Source organism: Vulpes vulpes, unplaced genomic scaffold (genome assembly GCF_048418805.1).
Source record: "Vulpes vulpes isolate BD-2025 unplaced genomic scaffold, VulVul3 u000000899, whole genome shotgun sequence".
Taxonomy (NCBI): domain Eukaryota; kingdom Metazoa; phylum Chordata; class Mammalia; order Carnivora; family Canidae; genus Vulpes; species Vulpes vulpes.
The window spans coordinates 1,995,533-2,019,345 of record NW_027325780.1 but is presented as its reverse complement, the minus strand read 5'-3'; the positions used below and the strand labels follow the sequence as shown (position 1 = coordinate 2,019,345).

The 23,813-nt window shown below is 42.1% G+C and overlaps 1 protein-coding gene across 1 annotated transcript in view; it reads left to right on the top strand.

The window, feature by feature from the left end:
- The window catches only part of FRAS1 (Fraser extracellular matrix complex subunit 1), a 420,760-nt gene that overhangs the window by 392,826 nt on the left and 4,121 nt on the right, over window positions 1-23,813 (top strand). The window contains exons 70-73 of the mRNA XM_072745521.1: window positions 3,005-3,121; window positions 17,201-17,367; window positions 20,792-20,997; window positions 22,094-22,240. Of these exons, the coding sequence (XP_072601622.1) occupies window positions 3,005-3,121; window positions 17,201-17,367; window positions 20,792-20,997; window positions 22,094-22,240 (637 nt within the window). The remainder of the gene's footprint in view (window positions 1-3,004; window positions 3,122-17,200; window positions 17,368-20,791; window positions 20,998-22,093; window positions 22,241-23,813) is intronic.

The following is a 23,813-nucleotide window of genomic DNA, read 5'->3' as shown; positions in this document are numbered from 1 at the left end:
TATTCTCATTTTATAGATCATGAGATTAAAATTGATATTTAGCATGAGTTTCTTGTTCCAGCTTTATAGTTAAGAAGTAGCAGATTATCTTAAGAATTATTTTCAAAAAGATTTCTTTAATTGTGGATTTTGGTTTTATATCAGGTATTTTTCTTAATAATGATTCCTTTGAAATCAATATGTAATAATCATCAAAGGCTGTGCTTCCTAGAAGCTCATGAGATTATACATGTACTTTGTCCTAATGTATGGACACAGAAACTATCCTCTTTAAATCCTCTGCTAACTCCCCACTGCCTCCTGTATGAAGTCAAAATTCTTTATTCAAAGCCCATACCCTCCCCTCTAGCCTGATCTCAAACCCAACCTTCTGAACTACATTAAATGTCTTACCAGCCCATGAATGTACCAGACCATCTGCACCTCCATGCCCTTGCAGTTTCCTCTGCCCTTCCTGCTCTTTCTCTCTTGAAGACCTGGAACGCCTCTGTGCCACAGCTCAAATACTCAGATACTGACCCCTCTGTGATACCTTCCCTGACTCCCCATGCAATGGTGCTAGAAGCTCTTCCTTTTTCCACTTTGTTCCAGCTTCCACTGTAACACAGCTTGTTATATTAAATGGTCTAAGTAGAGTCCCATTTTCCACTAGCTTGTGACCTCCCCAAGGGTAAAGGCATGCCTGATTGATCTTGAATTCTCAGAGCTGCAAGTTTTAGCACATGGTAGGTGTTGAATAAACATCCTTTAGGAGCTTACATTTCAGGTAAGAAGATAAAAATATATAGATAAACGGCAAAGTGTAGAACAACATCCAACATGTTGTGTTCTGTGCACTGTGAGAGGTACAGAACACTGAGACCATAGCTGTTCATGGAGGGTTGGGGAACTGTACAAGGAAGGCTTCCTGGAGGAGGTGGGGCAGCTCATGCTCCCTGTTGCAACATGAGAAATATCTAGTTTTCAGAGAGAAGACCTATATAATTAAAAACCTGCATGTAAGGTTTTATTTGACATATTTGCAGGGATAGTGAGGAAATGGACCTCAATCATATTTAGGGATGAGAAAAGTAGGACTGTCAGCTTGAAAGGCCATGTATACTTTGTCCTGCATTCATTTGTTCAACAAATATTTATTGAGCATTTACTGGTATTAGGAAAGGTTCTGGGTACTTAGCTACATCAGTGAATAAAATAAAGATCCACACAGCATCTATAGCAAAGTAAGAAGACACAAAACGGTGGCCATAATAAACAAGTCTAGCAGAACGTTTTAGAAGGTGGGGAGTGCTATGGAAAAATAAAGGATTTAGAGCAGACTGTAAGGGGAATCAGGAGTAGAAGGACGTTGTGATTTTAATTAGGATGTTCAAAGTAGGCCTCATCAAGAATGCACATTTCAGCAAATACTTGAAGAAGGTGAGGGAGTTTGCTATGCAGATGATCGGAGGAAGACATTCCTGGCCGAATTTCTGAGTTGGCAGCATTTCTCGCATCTTGAGGAATAGACAGGAGGCTGGTGTGACCGAGGTGAAGTGAGCAAGGAAGAGGATGATAGACAGTGAGGTCAGAGAAGTAAGGGGACGGGATAGGGCCACCATGTGGGCCTTGTTGTGCTTGGACTTTGACTTCTACCCTGGTGCATTACCCTAGAGCCACAGTGGGGTTTGAGCAGAGGAGTGACATGATCTGGCCTGTTTGAAAGGAAGGGTTAGGCATGGACAATTCTGCCTAAGTATTTCTATTAATTACGGGTTACCATTCACATTATACATGTCAATTTTAGTGTAATTCAAATATGAGGTATAAGGTCTCATTTCCTGCTGGTCCAAGGTTTGGAGGAAGATAGGGATCATGTAGGAAAACTGCAGACATAGCGACTCACACAGGAAGGGGCTTAGAAACTAAGCCCTGAAAGTTTGCATGGTTTGTCAAAAATCATACACTTGTGGCAGCAATGGAGCAAAGCCAGATTTAGACTATCTCACAGTTTCTAACTTGTGCCATTCCACTAAAATGACCCCAGGATGTGTCATAAAATTCTTATTTGTTTATTTGTTTAACCAAATCCTTGCTATCGCTTTATGAATACATAGATAAATACAAAAGAAATGGTCAAAAAACAAACACAGCAAATGTGAGAACTGTCACAGATTGCCCACAACAGTTATAATTAAGATTCATAACCATGTACTCATTGAGTGGATGGCAGCCTCCCAAGACTCTTGAAGAATCTTCCTGAAGTCTCTGGCTGTCTGGCTATCTTCCAGGCAGCCTGCCAGGGCTGGGGCTGCTATTCCATGAAAAGTGTGGGAAATGATGTAGGTGAGAGTACAAAGGCTCCATGCTCTTGGTGTCATAACCTACAGAATTCTGTGATCTACCACAAATAGAGAATCTACAGTGCTTAGTCTCCTATGAGAAGAGAGATTGTTCTTTAACTCTGTGAAGGGCTGAGCCTGTAGAGTTTAGAAGAGGATCCCAGAAACTGAATGCTAAGGAAATGGGGGTGCAGGCACTCTCTGGAATGGGGTGTCCTTTAACCCTGAGGCATTTGCCACCACTTCTATAAGAGTAGCCGCTGACATGTCCATATCTTAATAAAATATTTTGCAGTTGAGAATGTGTTAAACAGGGTATCTATCAGCAAGAAACACTAAACAGAAATCGTCAAACAAGTTTCATCAAGGGGCCAGGTTTGTTTTATCTTCATAGAGCCTTTGAGGTCTTTATAAATCATATGCCTTTCTCAGCTTTTCTCATGAAAAGGACTGGAACGGGATAGAGGCAAGTAGCTCTATTTAACACCTCTAGATAATACCCTGACAGTTGAAGTAGTCAGTGAGGAATTCCTGAAAATTGTGTTTTTGCAGACTCGTAAAGTTCGTAGATGCTGAGCATAAATACCATCTAAAAACTGTTTAATGAAGTCAGTATGTTTCTGGGTCAGTAAATAATCTGTCAAGTGCCCCGTGTAACCGCAGTCTGCTCTGCATGTTCCTAGGAAGGACTATTCGGGGGAGTACACCATCTACCTGATCCCGTGCACCGTGCAGCCCACGCAGCCATGGGCTGACCCCGGAGAGAAGCCTCTGGCCTGCACTGCACATGCCCCAGAAAGGTAGGGAAAGACGGTAGATCCTCATTATTTCTAAATTCGCCTACTCGCTGTAATTTATTTGTAGCTGCAAAATCAGTTCTCTTGATGCCTTCGTGGTCATTTGCAAACAGGCAGAGTGGCCAAGTGTTGAGTCATCTGACACGCATTCCTGGCTCAGGCCGAGCAAGGCAACACTCTGCCTTCTTATTCCAGAGTTCATACTATAAACAAGTATCCTTTTCATGGCCTGGGTAGTGCCATGGTTTTTTTATTTTTATGTCTTTTTCATTGGTGATTTTGCAGTTTATAATGGCTGCCAAGCATAGCGCCAAGGGGGCTGCCTAATGCTCCTAAGAACAGGAACATGAGGTGGGTACCTTAGGTCAGATAGACTTTCTTGGGCATAGGTTTTGGGTGCTGTTGCCATGAGTTCTATGAATTAACAATATATTAAATAAGGTATTTTATCATTTTATTTTTTATATTTTATTTAAATCCAATTAATTAACATATAATGTATTATTGGTTTCAGAGGTAGAGGGCAGTGATTCCTCAGACTTATATCAGACCCAGTGCTCATTACACCACATGCCTTCTAAGTAAGGTGTTTTTTGTTGTTGTTGTTGTTTTTTTAAAGATTTTGTTTATTTAGTTGAGAGACAGAGAGAGAGAGCATAAGCTGGGGAAGAAGCAGATAGAGAGGGATAGGCAGACTCCCTGCACAGCAAGGAGCCTGACCTGGGGCTTGATCCAGAACTCCAAGATCATGACCTGAACCAAAAGCAGATCCCTAACCGACTGAGCCACTCAGGTTCCCCTAAATAAGATGTTTTAAATATTTTTTTTAATTTTTCATTTATTTATGATAGTCACACAGAGAGAGAGAGAGGCAGAGACATAGGCAGAGGGAGAAACAGGCTCCATGCACCGGGAGTCCGACGTGGGATTCGATCCCTGGTCTCCAGGATCGCGCCCTGGGCCAAAGGGTGGCGCCAAACCTCTGCACTACCCAGGGATCCCTAAATAAGATGTTTTAAACAGAAACATGCATAAAACAGGGCTAGGTATTAGTCAGTCAATGAAAATGTTATGACTAGAGGCTGTGGGAACTTTATCCTGTATTTCCCCTAGGAGCAGTGATTCAGTATTCACTAACTTGGTGTTCACTGTGACTTTATAGAGCATACTTACCCAGAATAACAAGAGTCAACTGTATATCATCCTGTACCCACCTCAGACCTGAGATTGTCTGTGTTGTGCCATATGTTCACTTATTGAAGCAGTATTAATTCACCTCTTATCATGTGCTTGGCTCTGGTCTAGCATGGAGATTATAGCAGAGGATTAAAAGTAACCTCTACTCTCAGACAGTGTACAGTGTAGCACCATCTATCTAGGAACTGGGCAAAGTGAAGAGAAAACATTTTTAAGAGAGGATGCTGAGGACAGAATCTAACATTATCATAAAGGGAAGAGAATTTGGAATTTCATGTTCAAATTAAGAAACTGAGAATGGGCCATAGGATTTAGCAATTGATGATCTTGACAAAGAGCAGGCTCAGGGACTAAGGGGTTAAAATCTGATCAGACCATGAGACACAGAGGATATAAAGTAGAGACAACAGGGATAAACTATGCCTAAGGTGTTTTATTATAAAGGATGTCAGAGGAAAGGGACAGTAGCTAGAAAGAGATACAAAGTTAAAGGAAGTCTTATCTGTTTGGATTTTAGACTGGAAAATATTTCAGGATATGTGTGTGCTGGTGGGAGTAACCCTCTTGGTCTAGTAGGTGAAATTTAACGTTGCAGCAGAACCAGGGGAAGTCTGCAGAGCTGAGCCATTGGGTACAGTGGGGATAGATTCAAGACAGGAGGGGAAGGGCCAGCCTTCACTAGAAGCTTAGAGCATTCATCCAGCAAAAGAAGAAGGCATACACAGGTGTATGGATATAGGCGAGGGGAGAATTGGGAGATTGAGAGGACAGGGATGACAAAGCAGAACCTGACTAAATCTATTTTCTCCATAAGATGAGAAGCTAAGCACTAATGGTAAGTAAAGAACACTGAGGTTTAAGAGAGGAGGAAGTGAGGGAGTCATCTCAGAGAGGAGGAAAGGGGGGTGTACCAGATGGTTGCAGACAGCAGATCAGGCTGTGCTGAGAGCCTGCCGAGTTGTTTTTAAATTGCCATATTATTGACAATAAGATAAACTGTACGTATTTAAGGTATGTACAATCTGATAAATTTTGATGTGCGTATACACCCATGAAACTGTCACAACTAACATAGTGACTATATCCATTTCGTCCAAAAGTTTCCTCTGCCCCTTGGTAATCCCTCCCTCCTATCCCACCCTAACCAACCCCTTTCTCCAGGATCCACCAAATATGCCTTCTGTCACTATAGATTAGTTTGCAATTTCTAGAAATTTATATAAATAGCATCATACAATCCTCAAGGAGGGGCAAGACGGCGGAAGAGTAGGGTCCCCAAGTCACCTGTCCCCACCAAATTACCTAGATAACCTTCAAATCATCTGAAAATCTACGAATTCGGCCTGAGATTTAAAGAGAGAACAGCTGGAATGCTACAGTGAGAAGAGTTCGCGCTTCTATCAAGGTAGGAAGACGGGAAAAAAGAAATAAAGGAACAAAAGGCCTCCAAGGGGGAGGGGCCCCGCGAGGAGCCGGGCTGAGGCCGGGGCGAGTGTCCCCAGGACAGGAGAGCCCCGTCCAGGAGAAGCAGGAGCTGCACCAACCTTCCCAGGTGGAAAGGGGCCCGCAGGGAGTTAGAGCAGGACCCAGGAGGGCGGGGATGCCCTCGGGCTCCCGGGGACACTAACAGGCACCTGCGCCCCGGGAGATGCGCCGAGCTCCCTAAGGGCTGCAGCGCGCACGGCGGGACCCGGAGCAGCTCGGAGGGGCTCGGGCGGCGGCTCCGCGGAGGGGGCTGCAGGGCGGGAGCGCGAATCCAACAGCGCAGGCCCCAGAGCACAGGGCGCCGGGACACAGCCCAGGATCCGGCCTCCCCCCGGGACAGGCAGAGGCCGGGAGGGCCCAGGACAGCAAGGACGCTCCTGCCCCGAGCTGGAGCAGATCAGCAGCCCCGCCCCGGAGCCCCCAGGCCCTGCAGACGGAGAGCCCCGGAGTTACTGCGGGAGCTGACTCCAGGGCTGCAGAGCTGGCCCCGCCACTGCGGTTGTTCCTCCCGGGGCCTCACGGGGTGAACAACCCCCACTGAGCCCTGCACCAGGCAGGGGGCAGAGCAGCTCCCCCAAGTGCTAACACCTGAAAATCAGCACAACAGCCCCTCGCCCAGAAGACCAGCTGGACGGACAAGTTCCAGGGGAAGTCAAGGGACTTAAAGTATACAGAATCAGAAGATACTCCGCCGTGGTTTTTTTTTTTTCTTTTTTTGCTTTTTGATTTCTGTTTGCTTCCCCCACCCTTTTTTTTCCTTTCTCTCTTTTTCCTTCTCTTTTTCTTTTTTCTTTTTTTCTTCCTTTTTTCTTTTTTCGTTTTCTCATTTCTTTCCTTCTTTCTCTCCTCTCTTTTTCTCCTTTTCCCAATACAACTTGTTTTTGGCCACTCTGCACTGAGCAAAATGACTAGAAGGAAAACCTCACCTCAAAAGAATCAGAAACAGTCCTCTCTCCCACAGAGTTACAAAATCTGGATTACAATTCAATGTCAGAAAGCCAATTCAGAAGCACTATTAGAAAGCTACTGGTGGCTCTAGGAAAAAGCATAAAGGACTCAAGAGACTTCATGACTGCAGAATTTAGATCCAATCAGGAAGAAATTAAAAATCAATTGAATGAGATGCAATCCAAACTAGAAGTCCTAACGACGAGGGTTAACGAGGTGGAAGAACAAGTGAGTGACATAGAAGCCAAGTTGATGGCAAAGAGGGAAACTGAGGAAAAAAGAGACAATTAAAAGACCATGAGGATAGCTTAAGGGAAATAAACGACAGCCGGAGGAAGAAAAACCTACATTTAATTGGGGTTCCCGAGGGCGCCGATAGGGACAGGGGGCCAAAATATGTATTTGAACAAATCCTAGCCGAAAACTTTCCTAATCTGGGAAGGGAAACAGGCATTCGGATCCAGGAAATAGAGAGATCCCCCCTAAAATCAATAAAAACCATTCAACACCTGACATTTAATAGTTTGCAAATTCCAAAGATAAAGAGAAGATCCTTAAAGCAGCAAGAGACAAGAAATCCCTGACTTTTATGGGGCGGAGTATTAGGGTAACAGCAGACCTCTCCACAGAGACCTGGCAGGCCAGAAAGGGCTGGCAGGATAAATTCAGGGTCCTAAATGAGAAAAACATGCAAAAAAGAATATTTTATCCAGCAAGGCTCTCATTCAGAATGGAAGGAGAGATCAAGAGCTTCCAAGACAGGCAGGAACTGAAAGAATATGTGACCTCCAAACCAGCTCTGCAAGAAATTTTAAGGGGGACTCTTAAAATTCCCCTTTAAGAAGAAGTTCAGTGGAACAATCCACAAAAACAAGGACTGAATAGATACCATGATGACACTAAACTCATATCTTTCAGTAGTAACTCTGAATGTGAATGGGCTTAATGACCCCATCAAAAGGCACAGGGTTTCAGACTGGATAAAAAAGCAGAACCCATCTATTTGCTGTCTACAAGAGACTCATTTTAGACAGAAGGACACCTACAGCCTGAAAATAAAAGGTTGGAGAACCATTTACCATTCAAATGGTCCTCAAAGGAAAGCAGGGGTAGCCATCCTTATATCAGATAAATAAAGTTTATATCAAAGACTGTAGTAAGAGATGAAGAGAGACACTAAATCATACTTAAAGGATCTATCCAACAAGAGGACTTAACAATCCTCAATATATATGCCCCGAATGTGGGAGCTGCCAAATATATAAATCAATTAATAACCAAACAGAAGAAATACTTAGATAATACTACACTTACACTTGGTGACTTCAATCTAGCGCTTTCTACACTTGATAGGTCTTCTAAGCACAACATCTCCAAAGAAACGAGAGCTTTAAATGATACACTGGACCAGATGGATTTCACAGATATCTACAGAACTTTACATCCAAACTCAACTGAATACACATTCTTCTCAAGTGCACATGGAACTTTCTCCAGAATAGACCACATACTGGGTCACAAATCGGGTCTGAACCGATACCAAAAGATTGGGATCGTCCCCTGCATATTCTCAGACCGTAATGCCTTGAAATTAGAACTAAATCACAACAAGAAGTTTGGAAGGACCTCAAACACGTGGAGGTTAAGGACCATCCTGCTAAAAGATGAAACTGTCAACCAGGAAATTAAGGAAGAATTAAAAAGATTCATGGAAACTAATGAGAATGAAGATACAACCGTTCAAAATCTTTGGGATGCAGCAAAAGCAGTCCTAAGGGGGAAATACATCGCAATACAAGCATCCATTCAAAAACTGGAAAGAACTCAAATACAAAAGCTAAACTTACATGTAAAGGAGCTAGAGAAAAAGCAGCAGATAGATCCTACATCCAGCAGAAGAAGAGAGTTAATTAAGATTTGAGCAGAACTCAACGAAATAGAGACCAGAAGAACTGTGGAACAGATCAACAGAACCAGGAGTTGGTTCTTTGAAAGAATTAATAAGATAGATAAACCATTAGCCAGCCTTATTAAAAAGAAGAGAGAAAAGACTCAAATTAATAAAATCATGAATGAGAAAGGAGAGATCACCACCAATACCAAGGAAATACAAACGATTTTAAAAACATATTATGAACAACTATACGCCAATAAATTACGCAATCTAGAAGAAATGGACGCATTCCTGGAAAGCCACAAACTACCAAAACTGGAACAGGAAGAAACAGAAAACCTGAACAGGCCAATAACCAGGGAGGAAATTGAAGCAGTCATCAAAAATCTCCCAAGACACAGAAGTCCAGGGCTGGATGGCTTCCCAGGGGAATTCTATCAAATGTTTAAAGAAGAAACCATACCTATTCTACTAAAGCTGTTTGGAAAGGAAGAAAGAGATGGAGTACTTCCAAATTCGTTCTATGAGGCCGGCATCACCTTAATTCCAAAACCAGACAAAGACCCCACCAAAAAGGAGAATTACAGACCAATATCCCTGATGAACATGGATGCAAAAATTCTCAACAAGATACTAGCCAGTAGGATCCAACAATACATTAAGAAAATTATTCACCATGACCAAGTAGGATTTATCCCCGGGACACAAGGCTGGTTCAACACTTGTAAAACCATCAATGTGATTCATCATATCAGCAAGAGAAAAACCAAGAACCATATGATCCTCTCATTAGATGCAGAGAAAGCATTTGACAAAATACAGCATCCATTCCTGATCAAAACTCTTCAGAGTGTAGGGATAGAGGGAACATTCCTCAACATCTTAAAAGCCATCTATGAAAAGCCCACAGCAAATATCATTCTCAATGGGGAAGCACTGGGAGCCTTTCCCCTAAGATCAGGAACAAGACAGGGATGTCCACCCTCACCACTGCTATTCAACATAGTACTGGAAGTCCTCGCCTCAGCAATCAGACAACAAAAGGCCTTTAAAGGCATTCAAATTGGCAAAGAAGGAGTCAAACTCTCCCTCTTCGCCGATGACATGATACTCTACATAGAAAACCCAAAAGCCTCCACCCCAAGATTGCTAGAACTCATACAGCAATTTGGCAGTGTGCCAGGATACAAAATCAATGCCCAGAAATCAGTGGCATTTCTATACACTAACAATGAGACTGAAGAAAAAGAAATTAAGGAGTCAATCCCATTTACAATTGCACCCAAAAGCATAAGATACCTAGGAATAAACCTAACCAAAGAGGTAAAGGTTCTATACCCTAAAAACTGTAGAACACTTCTGAAAGAAATTGAGGAAGACACAAAGAGATGGAAAAATATTCCATGCTCATAGATTGGCAGAATATTGTGAAAATGTCAATGTTACCCAGGGCAATTTACATGTTTAATGCAATCCCTATCAAAATACCATGGACTCTCTTCAGAGAGTTAGAACAAATTATTTTAAGATTTGTGTGGAATCAGAAAAGACCCCGAATAGCCAGGGGAATTTTAAAAAAGAAAACCATATCTGGGGGCATCACGATGCCAGATTTCAGGTTGGACTACAAAGCTGTGGTCATCAAGACAGTGTGGTACTGGCACAAAAATAGACACATAGATCAATGGAACAGAATAGAGAACCCAGAAGTGGACCCTGAACTTTATGGTCAACTAATATTCGATAAAGGAGGAAAGACTATCCACTGGAAGAAAGACAGTCTCTTCAATAAATGGTGCTGGGAAAATTGGACATCCACATGCAGAAGAATGAAACTAGAGCACCCTCTTTCACCATACACAAAGATAAACTCAAAATGGATGAAAGATCTAAATGTGAGACAAGATTCCATCAAAATCCTAGAGGAGAACACAGGCAACACCCTTTTTGAACTCGGCCACAGTAACTTCTTGCAAGATACATCCACGAAGGCAAAAGAAACAAAAGCAAAAATGAACTATTGGGACTTCACCAATTTAAGAAGCTTTTGCACAGCAAAGGATACAGTCAACAAAACTAAAAGACAACCTGCAGAATGGGAGAAGATATTTGCAAATGACCTATCAGATAAAGGGCTAGTTTCCAAGATCTATAAAGAATTTTTTAAACTCAACAGCAAAGAAACAAACAATCCAATCATGAAATGGGCAAAAGACATGAAGAGAAATCTCACAGAGGAAGACACAGACATGGCCAACACGCACATGAGAAAATGCTCCGCATCACTTGCCATCAGGGAAATACAAATCAAAACCACAATGAGATACCACCTCACACCAGTGAGAATGGGGAAAATTAACAAGGCAGGAAACCCAAATGTTGGAGAGGATGCAGAGAAAAGGGAACCCTCCTGCACTGTTGGTGGGAATGTGAACTGGTGCAGCCACTCTGGAAAACTGTGTGGAGGGTCCTCAAAGAGTTCAAAATAGACCTGCCCTACGACCCAGCAATTGCACTGTTGGGGATTTACCCCAAAGATTCAGATGCAATGAAACGTCGGGACACCTACACCCCGATGTTTCTAGCAGCAATGTCCACAATAGCCAAACTGTGGAAGGAGCCTCGGTGTCCATCGAAAGATGAATGGATAAAGAAGATGTGGTTTATGTATACAATGGAATATTACTCAGCCATTAGAAACGACAAATACCCACCATTTGCTTCAACGTGGATGGAACTGGAGGGTATTATGCTGAGTGAAGTAAGTCAATCGGAGAAGGACAAACAGTGTATGTTCTCATTCATTTGGGGAATATAAATAATAGTGAAAGGGAATAGAAGGGAAGGGAGAAGAAATGTGTGGGAAATATCAGAAAGGGAGACAGAACATAAAGACTCCTAACTCTGGGAAATGAACTAGGGGTGGTGGAAGGGGAGGAGGGCGGGGGGTGGGGGTGAATGGGTGACGGGCACTGAGGGGGGCACCTGACAGGATGAGCACTGGGTGTTATTCTGTATGTTGGTAAATTGAACACCAATAAAAAATTTATTAAAAATAAATAAAAATAAAAAATAAATGGCATCATACAGTATGCGTTCTTCTTCTGTAACTCCTTTCACTCAGCAAGATTATTTTCATTCACTCCTATTGTGCATATCAGTAGTTTGTCCTTGTTATTGATGAATTGTAGCCCATGGTACAGATATACTACAGTTTCTTTATCAGCTCATCAATTGATAGACATTTGGGTTGTTTCCAGTGTATGGCTGTGATAAATAAAGCTGCTATGTATGCACACACACACACACACACACACACACAAAAGCCTTTACATGGACATACGCGTTCTGTTTTCTTGTGTACTTAGGAATAGAGTGTCTGGCTCATATGGTAGATATATGCTTAACTTTTTAAGAAACTGCCAAACTGTTTTCCAAAGTGTTTGTAATATGTAACAATGTGTGTACATTCCCACCATGAGTTCCTCAGTGTTCCAGTTGCTGGTAAAAGGCTGGGGAGGTCCTGTGGGATTAGGGAATTAATGAGTGGAAATAACAGAATGGGTGAGATGGGAGGTTAGGGGGTGGAGAGAGTGAGGTGCTGGGAAATGAGATTTTAGGAAGTGGTACGTAGTAGGACTGTATAAAGTGTGGGTGGCCACAGTCGGGGAGAGGACAAGTCTTTGGAGGTGAAGATATCAAGGAATTGAGAGCTGAAGGGTATTGGATGATTCATCCATGCAGATGTTGAAATCACCAAGACTGATGGTACCATGGCAGTCAGCTAAGTGAGGGAGGGAAAGTGACCAGAAAAATGGTAGTTGGCTGCCATAAGGAGGAACTGAGGGCAGATTATCAGGGGAAATATGCTGGGGGATTTGTATTCACGTATTCAATTTTTTGAATATTATTTTAGATAGAAGACCATATATAATGCATATGTAAAACCTCAAGTAATGGAACATTATCTATTAGGAATTGCAACTGCATGAGTGAGTATCTCTTAGGCTGGGCTACTGATGATAAAATGAGTAATACTAACTACCGGTGATATTAATGATCATGTATGGAGTACAGATGTGGTAGACTCTGTACTAAGCTCTTCACATTCACTTCTCCAGGGGCAGCTGGGTGGCTCAATCAATTAAGCATCTGCCTTCAGCTCAGATCATAATCCTGGAGTCCCAGGATCGAGTCCTTCATCCGAGTCCTGCATCTGGCTCCCTCCTCAGCGGGGAGACTGCTTCTCCCTCTGCCCTTCCCTCCACCATGTTCTCTCTCGCACTTGCTCTCTCTCTCTGTCTCTCAAATAAATAAATAAAATCTTTTTTTAAAAACCCACATTTACTTCTCACTGCAGTGGTCCCCCCACAAAATTGGCACTATTATTTACATTTTAAAACCAGTGAAAGTTGGAGTCAAAGGAAAAAAAAAGAACTAGAACATCACCAGTACCTTTTACATACCCTCCGTGCCCCTCCAGTCACTGTCTCCCACCTCTCCCCCAGGGTAACTGTAAGACTGATATTTGTACTTATTATCCCTTGTTTTGGTTTATGGTTTACCTCATATTTACTTCTGCATGGTTTTGCATGTTTTTGAGCAATATAAAAATGTCATCCTGCACCAATTCTCTCTGCAACTTTTCTCTTTTGCTCACTGAATCACTTCCTGATTCATAAGTGTATCAACATTTGTGTTGATTCATGTAGCCATGGTTTGTGCTTCACTGCCTTAAGGTATTCACAGTGGGAACATTCCACAATTTATTTGACCATTCTGCTTGGCATATAATTCCACATTCTATTATGAAGAATACTGTATGTGTCTCTGAGCGTATGCTTACACCTGTAAGAAGAGTTTCTCTGGGGTTGGTGCCAGACCTTTTTTTTAAGAGGAGACAGATTTGAAAACGGCCAAAAAGAGCAAAGAAGACACCAACCCATATCCACCCCTGGTGCTGTGTGTGTGGGAAGCTGCAGAGGGAAGAGTGTTGTAGAGTCAGCATACCAAGGCTTCCGTGTTGGAAACCTTTGCTGTACATCAGGGAGATTGTTACTTGTGGAATCCCTGTGATTCCCAGAGTGACCTTCTGTGGGGCCTAACCTTGCTTTTGATGATCTGTAGGGCCTCATACGGATGCAATAGAACTGCAACACAAAAAAATAAGACACAGGGAATTCAGACTTAATATAAAAGAATTGTTTTTGTCAGGTCTATCAGACCTTCTAACCTTATAAATCATCATCATCATCTCTGGTCCATTATTCTATTTAATCAGTAAATATTTATTGAGTATCTTAGTGTTAGGCACTTTGTGGAATCTGGAAATACTACTTATCAACAAGAAAAACCTGTTTCCCCAAGTCAACTAAATGAGCTCACAAAGGAACTGATGGGGACATTGAAGTCGCTGAAGCAGGGTTAGCCCTAGCTTGTGCCTACGTGCCACGTTCTTCCAATACCCCAACCCTCTGAAATCTACCCCATGGAGTACTTTCAGTTAAAAGCAAGGAATGGTCAGATGGACTCTCTTGGGTAAAGCATTGAAATTGTCACTCACACATTCCCATTATTCTTTAACAAACGTATGTATCAGAAGCTTGGCTAGCAATGAAGATACAGCAGTGAGCAAATACATATGGGCTGTGACTCTGTGGACCCCATAATGGGTGAAGCAGACTTCGACCCAATTTACATTTAATGTCACTTTATTTTTTTTTTAATTTTTATTTATTTATGATAGTCACAGAGAGACAGAGAGAGAGGCAGAGACATAGGCAGAGGGAGAAACAGGCTCCATGCACCGGGAGCCCGATGTGGGATTCGATCCCGGGTCTCTAGGATCACGCCCTGGGCCAAAGGCAAGCGCCAAACCACTGCGCCACCCAGGGATCCCTTAATGTCACTTTATTTAAATAAAATAGCAAAGACACCTAGGTGGCACAGCAGTTGAGCGTATGCCTTTGGCCGGGATCAAGTCCCATATCCGGCTTCTTGCAGGGAGCCTGCTTCTCCTTCTGCCTATGTCTCTGCCCCCCTTTCTCTCTCATGAATAAATAAATAAAATCTTTTTAAAAAATGAAAATAAAATAGCAAATCATGATGAGTACTTTGAAAGAAAAGTGCACAGTGTGATAAGAACAAATGATAAGGGAAGGGGCACCTGGGTGTCTCAGTGGGTTAAGCATCCCACTGTTTATTTCAGCTTAGGTCATGATCTCAGGACTGTGACATCAAGCCCCACATTAGATTCCGTGCTCAGAGTGCAGCCTGCTTAAGACTCTCTCTCCCCCTTGGTCCCTCTCCTTTAATTAATTAATTAGTTAGTTAATTAAATTCTTTTAATAGAGGAGAACAAATGATAAGGGATCTGACCAAACCTGGAAGGGCAGAGAAAGAGGGTGAACATCCTAGACACTGTGGTGTTTTTTTGTTTTGTTTTGTTTTGTTTTGTTTTTTGACACTGTGGTGTTTAAGTGGAGATCTGGAGGATAAATAAGAGTTAAGGCAAAGAAAGGGAGAGACAGAGGAGGAATGTTCCTGCAGAATGTCCAGCAAAGTCAAGGTCAGGAAACTTTAAATTCATGATTACTAACTTCAAATTGACCCTCATGGCTCCCCAGCAGTAAACAAAACAGTTCCCTAACCAATGGCTTCACTCTCTTGCACTTCTCAACTATTTTATTCCTTCCCATTCTAATTGCTGTATCTCCCCTGTCCTCGCCCTCAGCTGATTATCTTGTGTCCTATTTCACTGAGGAAACGGAATAAATCAGAAGAGAACTCACCCAGGTTCCTACCACCTTATCTATCCACTCTCTGCACCTGCATGACCATAGCTGTCAGTATGAAGGAATAGATAGTCCTAGCTCCTATTCCAAGCCAGCCACTCTACTTGTGCCCTTGAACCCAAATCCTTTCATCCACTTTATATGGAGCAATTTATAAGCCATTCTCCTCTCTCTCTCTCTCTGTGAATCACCCCCATCCACATAAAAAACATGTAACTTCTTCCCTCTTAAAAAAAAATAACCTTTCTTTACTCCACTTTCCCCTCCACACTCATTTTCTCCTTCCTTGTACTTTGAGTAGTCCCTCAAGAGTTGCCTAGATTCACAATTTCTAGTTTAGCACCTTCCATTGTCCCTTGAGCCTCCATTGCAGTGAGACTTCTGCTCTCATCCCTTAACCCAGCTTGATCTTGTCAAGGTCACCAATGACTGTGTCTTACTGGAACCAAGGGTTGAGTCTCATCTTTATTTTTGCAACAATTAACAGTTGTTCAGTCTCCTCCTTGAAACACTTTCTTTACTCAGCTGCAGTGTTATGCTCTGTAGGCTTTTCTTCTACCCACTGGTTTTTCCTCACTCTTTGCTCTGAAGGTTCCTTTTCTTTTCCATTGCCTTTGAATTTACAGCACCCTGAGTGCCATGCTGGAACTGTCTCTTCTATCTCTATTTTCACATGGTGTTCTCATTCATCATTCGTTCTCAAGATTTTAATACAAAAGAGCACCTTCAGCCCAGGGCTGAACCTCTCACATCTAGACTTGTGCATCAGATTGACACACCTCTCTCCACCTGGCTCTCCTATGGGCCTCCCAAGTTGAGCATGCCTGTTGCTGAATCCCTCATCTTCCTCCACCAAACCTAGTCTTCTTGCATTTTTCCCATCTCAAGTAAGGGTGGCTCCAACTTCCTAGTTTTCCTCTCACTGAGGCCTTCAGTGACCACCATATTTAAAATTTCCAAGTTGAGCCTCTTCCTGCTAATTCCTGCTAATTCTCTGCCTTATATTTCTCTTCATCACTTGTTTCCTTATAGTGTACTATATATTTTTTAACTTATATATTAACCAACTCCCTATTGGAACATAATATCCCTGAGGTCATATGTGTTTCTACTTTGTTCACAGATGAATTCTCATTACTAGACTAATACCTATCACATAATAAAAGCACAGTGAATATTTGTTGAAGAGTGAGTCCCAACGCAGTAGAAACATGGAGTAGAGAACATGTTAAGATACTTACAAAAGGCCAGCATAGCTGGAGGAGCTCTTATGTGCCAGAGTCTGGGAAGAAAAGAGCAGATTCAAAAGACCTAGAAAGAAGGCCAGTGAGGCTGAAAAAGGAGTGAGGCAAAAGAGTATTGTTTAGCAATGTCTTGAATACTGGGACATAGGATAAATAAGTTTGGATCTGGGAGCCTGCAAATCTGGGAAGGAGAAGTCTAGGCAGGGCACCATGGCAGTGAGCCCTTCAGCAATTAAAGAGCAGTCTTGGGGGCCATCAGAATGAAATGGCTAGAAAAAGCAAAGAGCACAAAAGAGATCTAAAGATGAATTAGATTATTTCTGCTTAAAAGAGCAAGTTAACCTCATAATGATCCAAATTAGTAAAATTCCTCTCCTACACACATCTCTTTATTCAGTGATTATTTAGCACCTGCAACAAAGTGCTGTTCACAATCCTTAGTAGGGTGGGAAGGGAAGACAGCTTGAAGTTTACAAAGTTGACTTTGCTCTCAAGGAGCTCTTGTTTCTCCTGCATTTAGATTCCTGATCCCCATTGCGTTCCAGCAGACCAACCGCCCTGTACCAGTTGTGTATTCTCTCAATACTGAATTTCAGCTCTGCAATAATGAGAAGGTATTCCTGATGGATCCCAATACATCTGATATGTCACTGGCAGAAATGGATTACAAAGGGGCCTTCTCAAAAGGTAAGTTGTTTCCTTTGCTTGCAGAAAGAGACTCCGGCTAGGCTTGAGATGCTTTAGGACAGGTCTCTGGATTAGCATCTTTGCTCGTTGGCTTTCAGGCTACTCACCAGTGAAGATTCCCCTGGGCTTGGTTCTAGGACAGCCAAGGTTTAGTCAAGGATCCTTCCTTCATGTTGTATCAAAATAAGATCACACAGTTGGTACTATAATGATTGGCAGTGTGGTACTGTGGAAAAACACTGATCTGAGTGGTAAGAAGACTAGGATTTCCAGCCAGATTCTAACACACTTCTGACTTTGGGTGAGGTGCTTTATCTCTCGGTTACTCAGAGAGATTGCACCATGACCTCCACTACCTACCAACCTCGAGGTTGCCAAATGTCTACATGTCGTCCATCACACTTTCTCTACTAGAAATCTAGTTCCTCTGCCCCCTCCTCACCCCAAACATGGTTTCCTCGATGTTTCAAAGGGATAGCCCTTTCTTCTCCTTCATTCTCTACTTAATTGTTAACTGCCTCAAAGAGGCTTCCCCTGACCACACCAGACAATTGAACCTAGGTCTCCATATTTTTCACTTTCACAGAACATTATTCATTTTTTATAGTACTTCTCAGAATTTTTAATGTTATATAATATATATTACATATTTATTTACTTGTTGCCTATTTCTACTGCTAGACTATGAGTTCCATGAGAGTAGAGATTGTGATCAGATATCAAATTTGCACACTAGATTACCGGTGCCTAAGTGCGTGATAAATATTTATTGATTGAATAAATGAATTAGCCAGTAATCTGCCTTTCATCTCTCAGTGGTCCCTTTTGCCTTTTTCTTCCTTTTAACCTTCGTATATCATCATATCTTAATTTTTTTTCGCATCCTAAAAACACACTCAAGTCCTGACTATAACAGAAAACAAAGCATCCCTCAACCTTAACTCCCCATCAATCTTCAGTGTTTTCTCCTTTTCTTTTCTCTTGGAAACTTCTTCAAGGAGCGAATGGTGAGCACACACTGTCTCTATGGCCCTTCTTCTCTGTCCCTCTGTTATAGGCTGAGTTTGTCCTACCTTGCACAGCTCAGAACTCTCTTTTGTCAATGGCACCAAATTTGTGGATTTGACACTTAACTTCCTGTGGGGTTTCCTTTGCACCAGCCTCACCTGACACCGTTTTGCTTCTCTGGCCACTTCTCACTCTCCTACCCTGGGTCTTTGTCCTCTGCTGCATCCATGTTGTTATCTCCAGGTTCCATGCTTGGTTCCTTCTGATCCTGTTCTGGTGCTACCTCTGGTCATCCCTGTGGCTTGGCCCATCCCTTTGCTCTGAACTTCCTTTTTTTTTAAGATTTTATTTATTTGGGATCCCTGGGTGGCGCAGCGGTTTAGCGCCTGCCTTTGGCTCAGGGCGTGATCCTGGAGACCCGGGATCGAATCCCACGTCGGGCTCCCGATGCATGGAGCCTGCTTCTCCCTCTGCCTATGTCTCTGCCCCCCCCCCCTCTCTCTGTGTGTGACTATCATAAATAAAAAAAAAAAAAGAAAAAAAAAAGATTTTATTTATTTATTCATGAGAGACACCGAGAGAGAGGCAGAGACACAGGCAGAGGGAGAAGGAGGCTCCCTGCAGGGAGCCTGATGTGGGACCCAATCCCAGGATCCCAAGATCCCAGGATCACGAGCTAAGCCAAAAGGAGATGCTCAATCACTGAGCCACCCAGGTGCCCCTGTCTCAGCTTCCTATTCTACTACTACTACACAGACATTCCTTAACAGTTGCTCTTTTTTTTTTTTAATTTTTTTTTTATTTATTTATGATAGTCACACAGAGAGAGAGAGAGAGGCAGAAGGAGAAGCAGGCTCCATGCACCCGGAGCCCGATGTGGGATTCGATCCCGGGTCTCCAGGATCGCGCCCTGGGCCAAAGGCAGGCGCTAAACCACTGCACCACCCAGGGATCCCCCTTAACAGTTGCTCTTATCCCTGATCTCTCTGAACTTCATTTCTACATTTCCACATGTGGATCTGGAACTACCACACTGCTTCAAAATGGATGTCTTTCAGACACCTAGAAGTCTAGAATAGGACTTTATCTCCGTCTTACCACATCTGCTGCCACATTGCGTCATCAAACTCCAGGTGCCACAGGCAAAAACCTCAGGATTATCTTCCACTTCTCCTGTGCCTCCTGTCTATCATTAAGATCAGTGGAATCTGACTCCCAGACATTTCTTGACTTCATCCCTTGTTTCACAGCTATATTTTAGATATCTGTCTCTCACAGAGTGTTAGCATCGCCCCCTTCCCAATCTCTGTGACTCCAGTCTCTTTGTCTTTCCTTAATTCTCCATGTTTCTGAAGCCCCGATGTGTTGATATTACACACCTTCCAGTGTTCCCCATTTCTTACGCACTGAAGTCCAGGCTCCCCAGCACGCTTAGCCTATCTTCCCAGGAGTCTCTCCTGCCAGAGCCTCTCAACATCCTCCTCTCTTAGTCACACTGATCTATTCAGTGCCACATAGCAAATGCTCTGGATGAGCATTTGGAGTCAGAAAGATTTGTGCTCAAATTCTCATCCTCCCATGTCACAGATATGAAACCGTGGACTCGTTACTTAAAATGAAGATAATAATTGAACCTATCTCTTGGGCTCTTGGGAAGAATAAATAAGATAGTATAAGTAAAGAAAGTGCCATAGCAGGCACTAAGGAGACAGCAGCTACACTCATGCCCTTCCAGCATTCAGTATTTCATACATGGACTTTCTTTTGCCTAGAACTCTCTCCCCAGTCTCCTACCTCAAATCCTCAAATACCTACTCATGTTTTAGGATACTGCTCAAACATGATCTTCTCTTTAAATCTTTCCACAGGCAGATCTCTGTGCTCAGCTCTATGCTCACGTGACATTATGTACCTTCCTGTATTGCAGTTTATAACAGTACAGTCTGTGATAAGGGTGGGTTTTAGAGCCCAAGTCCCTTGACTTTGAATTCCACCACCACCACTTACTAGCTTTGTGACCTTCAACGAGTCATTTAACCAGTGTTTCAACTTCCTCATCTATAAAACTGTGATCACTACACGAGTTCTTATATGGAAAGAATTTAGTACAGTACCTAACAAATAATAAGAGTTTGATTAATATTAGCAATCGGTTACGTTTTATTTCTGCCCTCTCAGCTGTATCCCCTATGTACAACGGGATCCCTGCCACACCTTAAATGCTTAATTAATGTGTATTGACTAAAAGAAGCTATAAATGAATGAAGGAGTATTTTAAGGGCACGTGGAGTCATAGAGCTCTTCATAGAGAGGTAGTTTTGACCCTAAGGGAATGTGTAAAATCTTTTCTACCTTTGACATTTCTTTCTTTTTAATCTTAAAGTCTGACCTAATTAATGCCTCTCAATCTTTCCAGGTCAAATCCTTTATGGCCGAGTACTTTGGAATCCAGAGCAAAACTTGAATTCTGCTTACAAACTCCAGCTGGAGAAAGTCTATCTTTGTACCGGCAAGGACGGTTATGTGCCTTTCTTTGACCCCACGGGGACAATCTACAATGAAGGGCCACAGTATGGATGCATTCAGCCAAACAAACACCTGAAACACAGATTTCTGCTGCTGGTATGCTGTTAGTGTTAAACACCTGACACTTAAGTTGATTTCCTTAGCTATGGATTCTGCCTAAAGCAGACGGAACCCTACTCTTGATGATATTCTCTCTCTACATATTGCTGTTGTTGTTTCTCTCTGATCAGCTAAATGTTAGTACATACTACCAAGTGTGATGGTTATGGTGAGTAACAAGACAAGCTATCATTAACATCTCAGGAAAAGGAAAGTCGAGGTCAGTGTTTCTCAGAATATGGACCAGCGACCCCTGAATATATCCCTGAATCTCTTTGATGTCGAAACTACTTTCATAATAATATAATGAGATCTTGCTTTTTTTCATACTAATTCCCTCATGAGATATGGTTTCAAATTTCACATTGTAACTAATCTTTCAAAAATACCGCTTACTGAGTTTTATTTAGTATCAGAAGAGAATATCCACAATTATCTGAAAAAGCTATGAAAACATTTTTCCCTTTTTCTTTTTCTTTTTCCTTTTTCAACTACATATCTGTGTGAGGCCAGATTTTATTCATATACTTCAGCCAAACTAACATAACACAACTGATTCAATAAAGAAGTTATGAGAATCTAGTTCTTTTCCAGAGATTTGCAAAAATATAAAACAATGCCAGCTCTCTTTGAGGAGGAGCGGATAGATACAGGTATCTTCTCTAAAAAAAAAGTTACTTATGTTAATAGGCAATGGGTTTTTCATCACCACTTTAAAATGAATTAGTGAATATGTGTCCTAATTTTTCAGTTTTAGTACTAATAGAGTAAATATTGTAGATGTTGATAGATAGATAGAAACCATATAAACAAAAGACTTTTGGAGTCCTTGATTTTTAAGTGTGTAAGGGGTCATGAGACCAAATGGCTTAAGAATTATGCCACTCTTTGAGCTTTTGGATCACAGAAGCCACCAAATGTCTTTCCTTGAAGAGAGCAGTGGGTGCCCAGAGGTTGACTTAAGGGAAGGGCTTCTGTAGCATGTACTCTCCTGAACCAACCCAAGGTACTTTTCTCTTCCCAGTGACTGCCACCTGCCAGGGCAGTGGTTCCATCTTTCTAAACCTTGCATTTCGTTTTTCTGAAATTCTAGGACCGCAGCCAGCCCGAAGTAACTGATAAGTACTTCCATGATGTGCCCTTTGAGGCCCACTTTGCTTCCGAGTTGCCTGATTTCCATGTGGTCAGTAGCATGCCAGGTGTAGACGGATTTACTCTGAAAGTAGATGCACTCTATAAGGTGAGTATGGTGAGAAGAGGAGAAGCATAGGACCAAAGCCACTTTAAAAGTTATAGTAAAAAAGATGAAATTATCTCTGGACTCTTAGTCTCTTTTTATAGCATTCTTGCTGGTGGGTCTTTTTTCATTGGTGTTAAGCTTATCATTCACCCCCCCCCCAATTTTTTAAAGATTTTATTTATTTATTTGAGAGAGAGAGAGAGAGAGAGAGAGCCCAAGCAGTGGGGAGGGACAAAGGGAGAGGAAGAGAGAGAATTTTTTTTTTTTAAGATTTTATTTATTTACTCATGAGAAACACAGAGAGAGAGAGAGAGAGAGAGAGAGAGGCAGAGACACAGGCAGAGGGAGAAGCAGGCTCCATGCAAGGAGCCCATGTGGGATTTGATCCCAGGTCTCCAGAATCACTCCCTGGACTGAAGACCGCACTAAACTGCTGAGCTACCTGGGCTGCCCAAAGAGAGAGAATCTTAATCAGACTCATCAGACTCCCCGCTGAGTGTGGAGCCAGACATGGAGCTCAGTCTCACAATTCTGAGATCCTGATGTAAAATGAAACCAAGAGTCAGATGCTTAACTGACTATATACCACCAAGCACCCTCGTTTACCCAAAATTTTCACCATATATCCCAATAGATCACAGCAAGAATAAAATTCATTTGCTTCCAGTCATTTGTCATTGTGTGTATCAGGGATCATATGGTACTCTAGTTTTTCCTGAACACTTTTATGTTGCCTACCTTTTTGGCTCTCTGCTATACCAGCTGATTTTCACAGCCATGTAGAAAACATTTCACAAAATCATAAATACAGTACAGCGATTTAGAATGACAAGAATTACTGGTATTTGATGAACAGAAATACTCTAAATCCAGGATTAAAAATGAACTTCCTGGGCAGCCCAGGTGTCTCTGCCTGTCTCTCTCTCTCTCTCTCTCTCTCTCTCTGTGTGTGTGTGTGTGTGTGTATGTGTGTCTCTCATGAATAAATAAAATCTTTTTTAAAATAAATAAATAAAAAATAAACATGAACTTCCTAAATCAAATTCCACTTTTCTCTGTCTTCAAGTAGTAGTCCATGACTTTGGATTTCAGAACCATCACTATTCCTTAGAAGTTAGTTCAAAACCATGGATGGTTTCAGTTGGGGGCACATGAAATGGCAGTAAAATACTTGATAATTTCATTGGTCAGGGGCTGATCCAGGAAGTGTTCGGATTTAGGAAATTTTTGTCATGTATCTGCATATTATGCACAGAGTAGGTATTTTGTGGATACGTGTTGAATGACTCTAGTTTAACTGAAGCTTATCAATAAATAGTAAGTTAGGGACACCTGGGTAGCTCAGCGGTTGAACATCTGCCTTCGGCTTAGGGTTTGATTCCAGGGTCTGGGATCAAGTACTGTATCGGGCTCCTTGTGGGAAGCCTGCTTCTCCCTCTGCCTGTGTCTCTGCCTCTCTCTGTGTGTCTCTCGTGAATAAATAAATAAAACCTTAAAAAAAATGTTAAGTTAGTGTAACAAACAGTTGAAGGTCACTAAGAATAAATATAGTTATTAATTTGGTTACTTCACT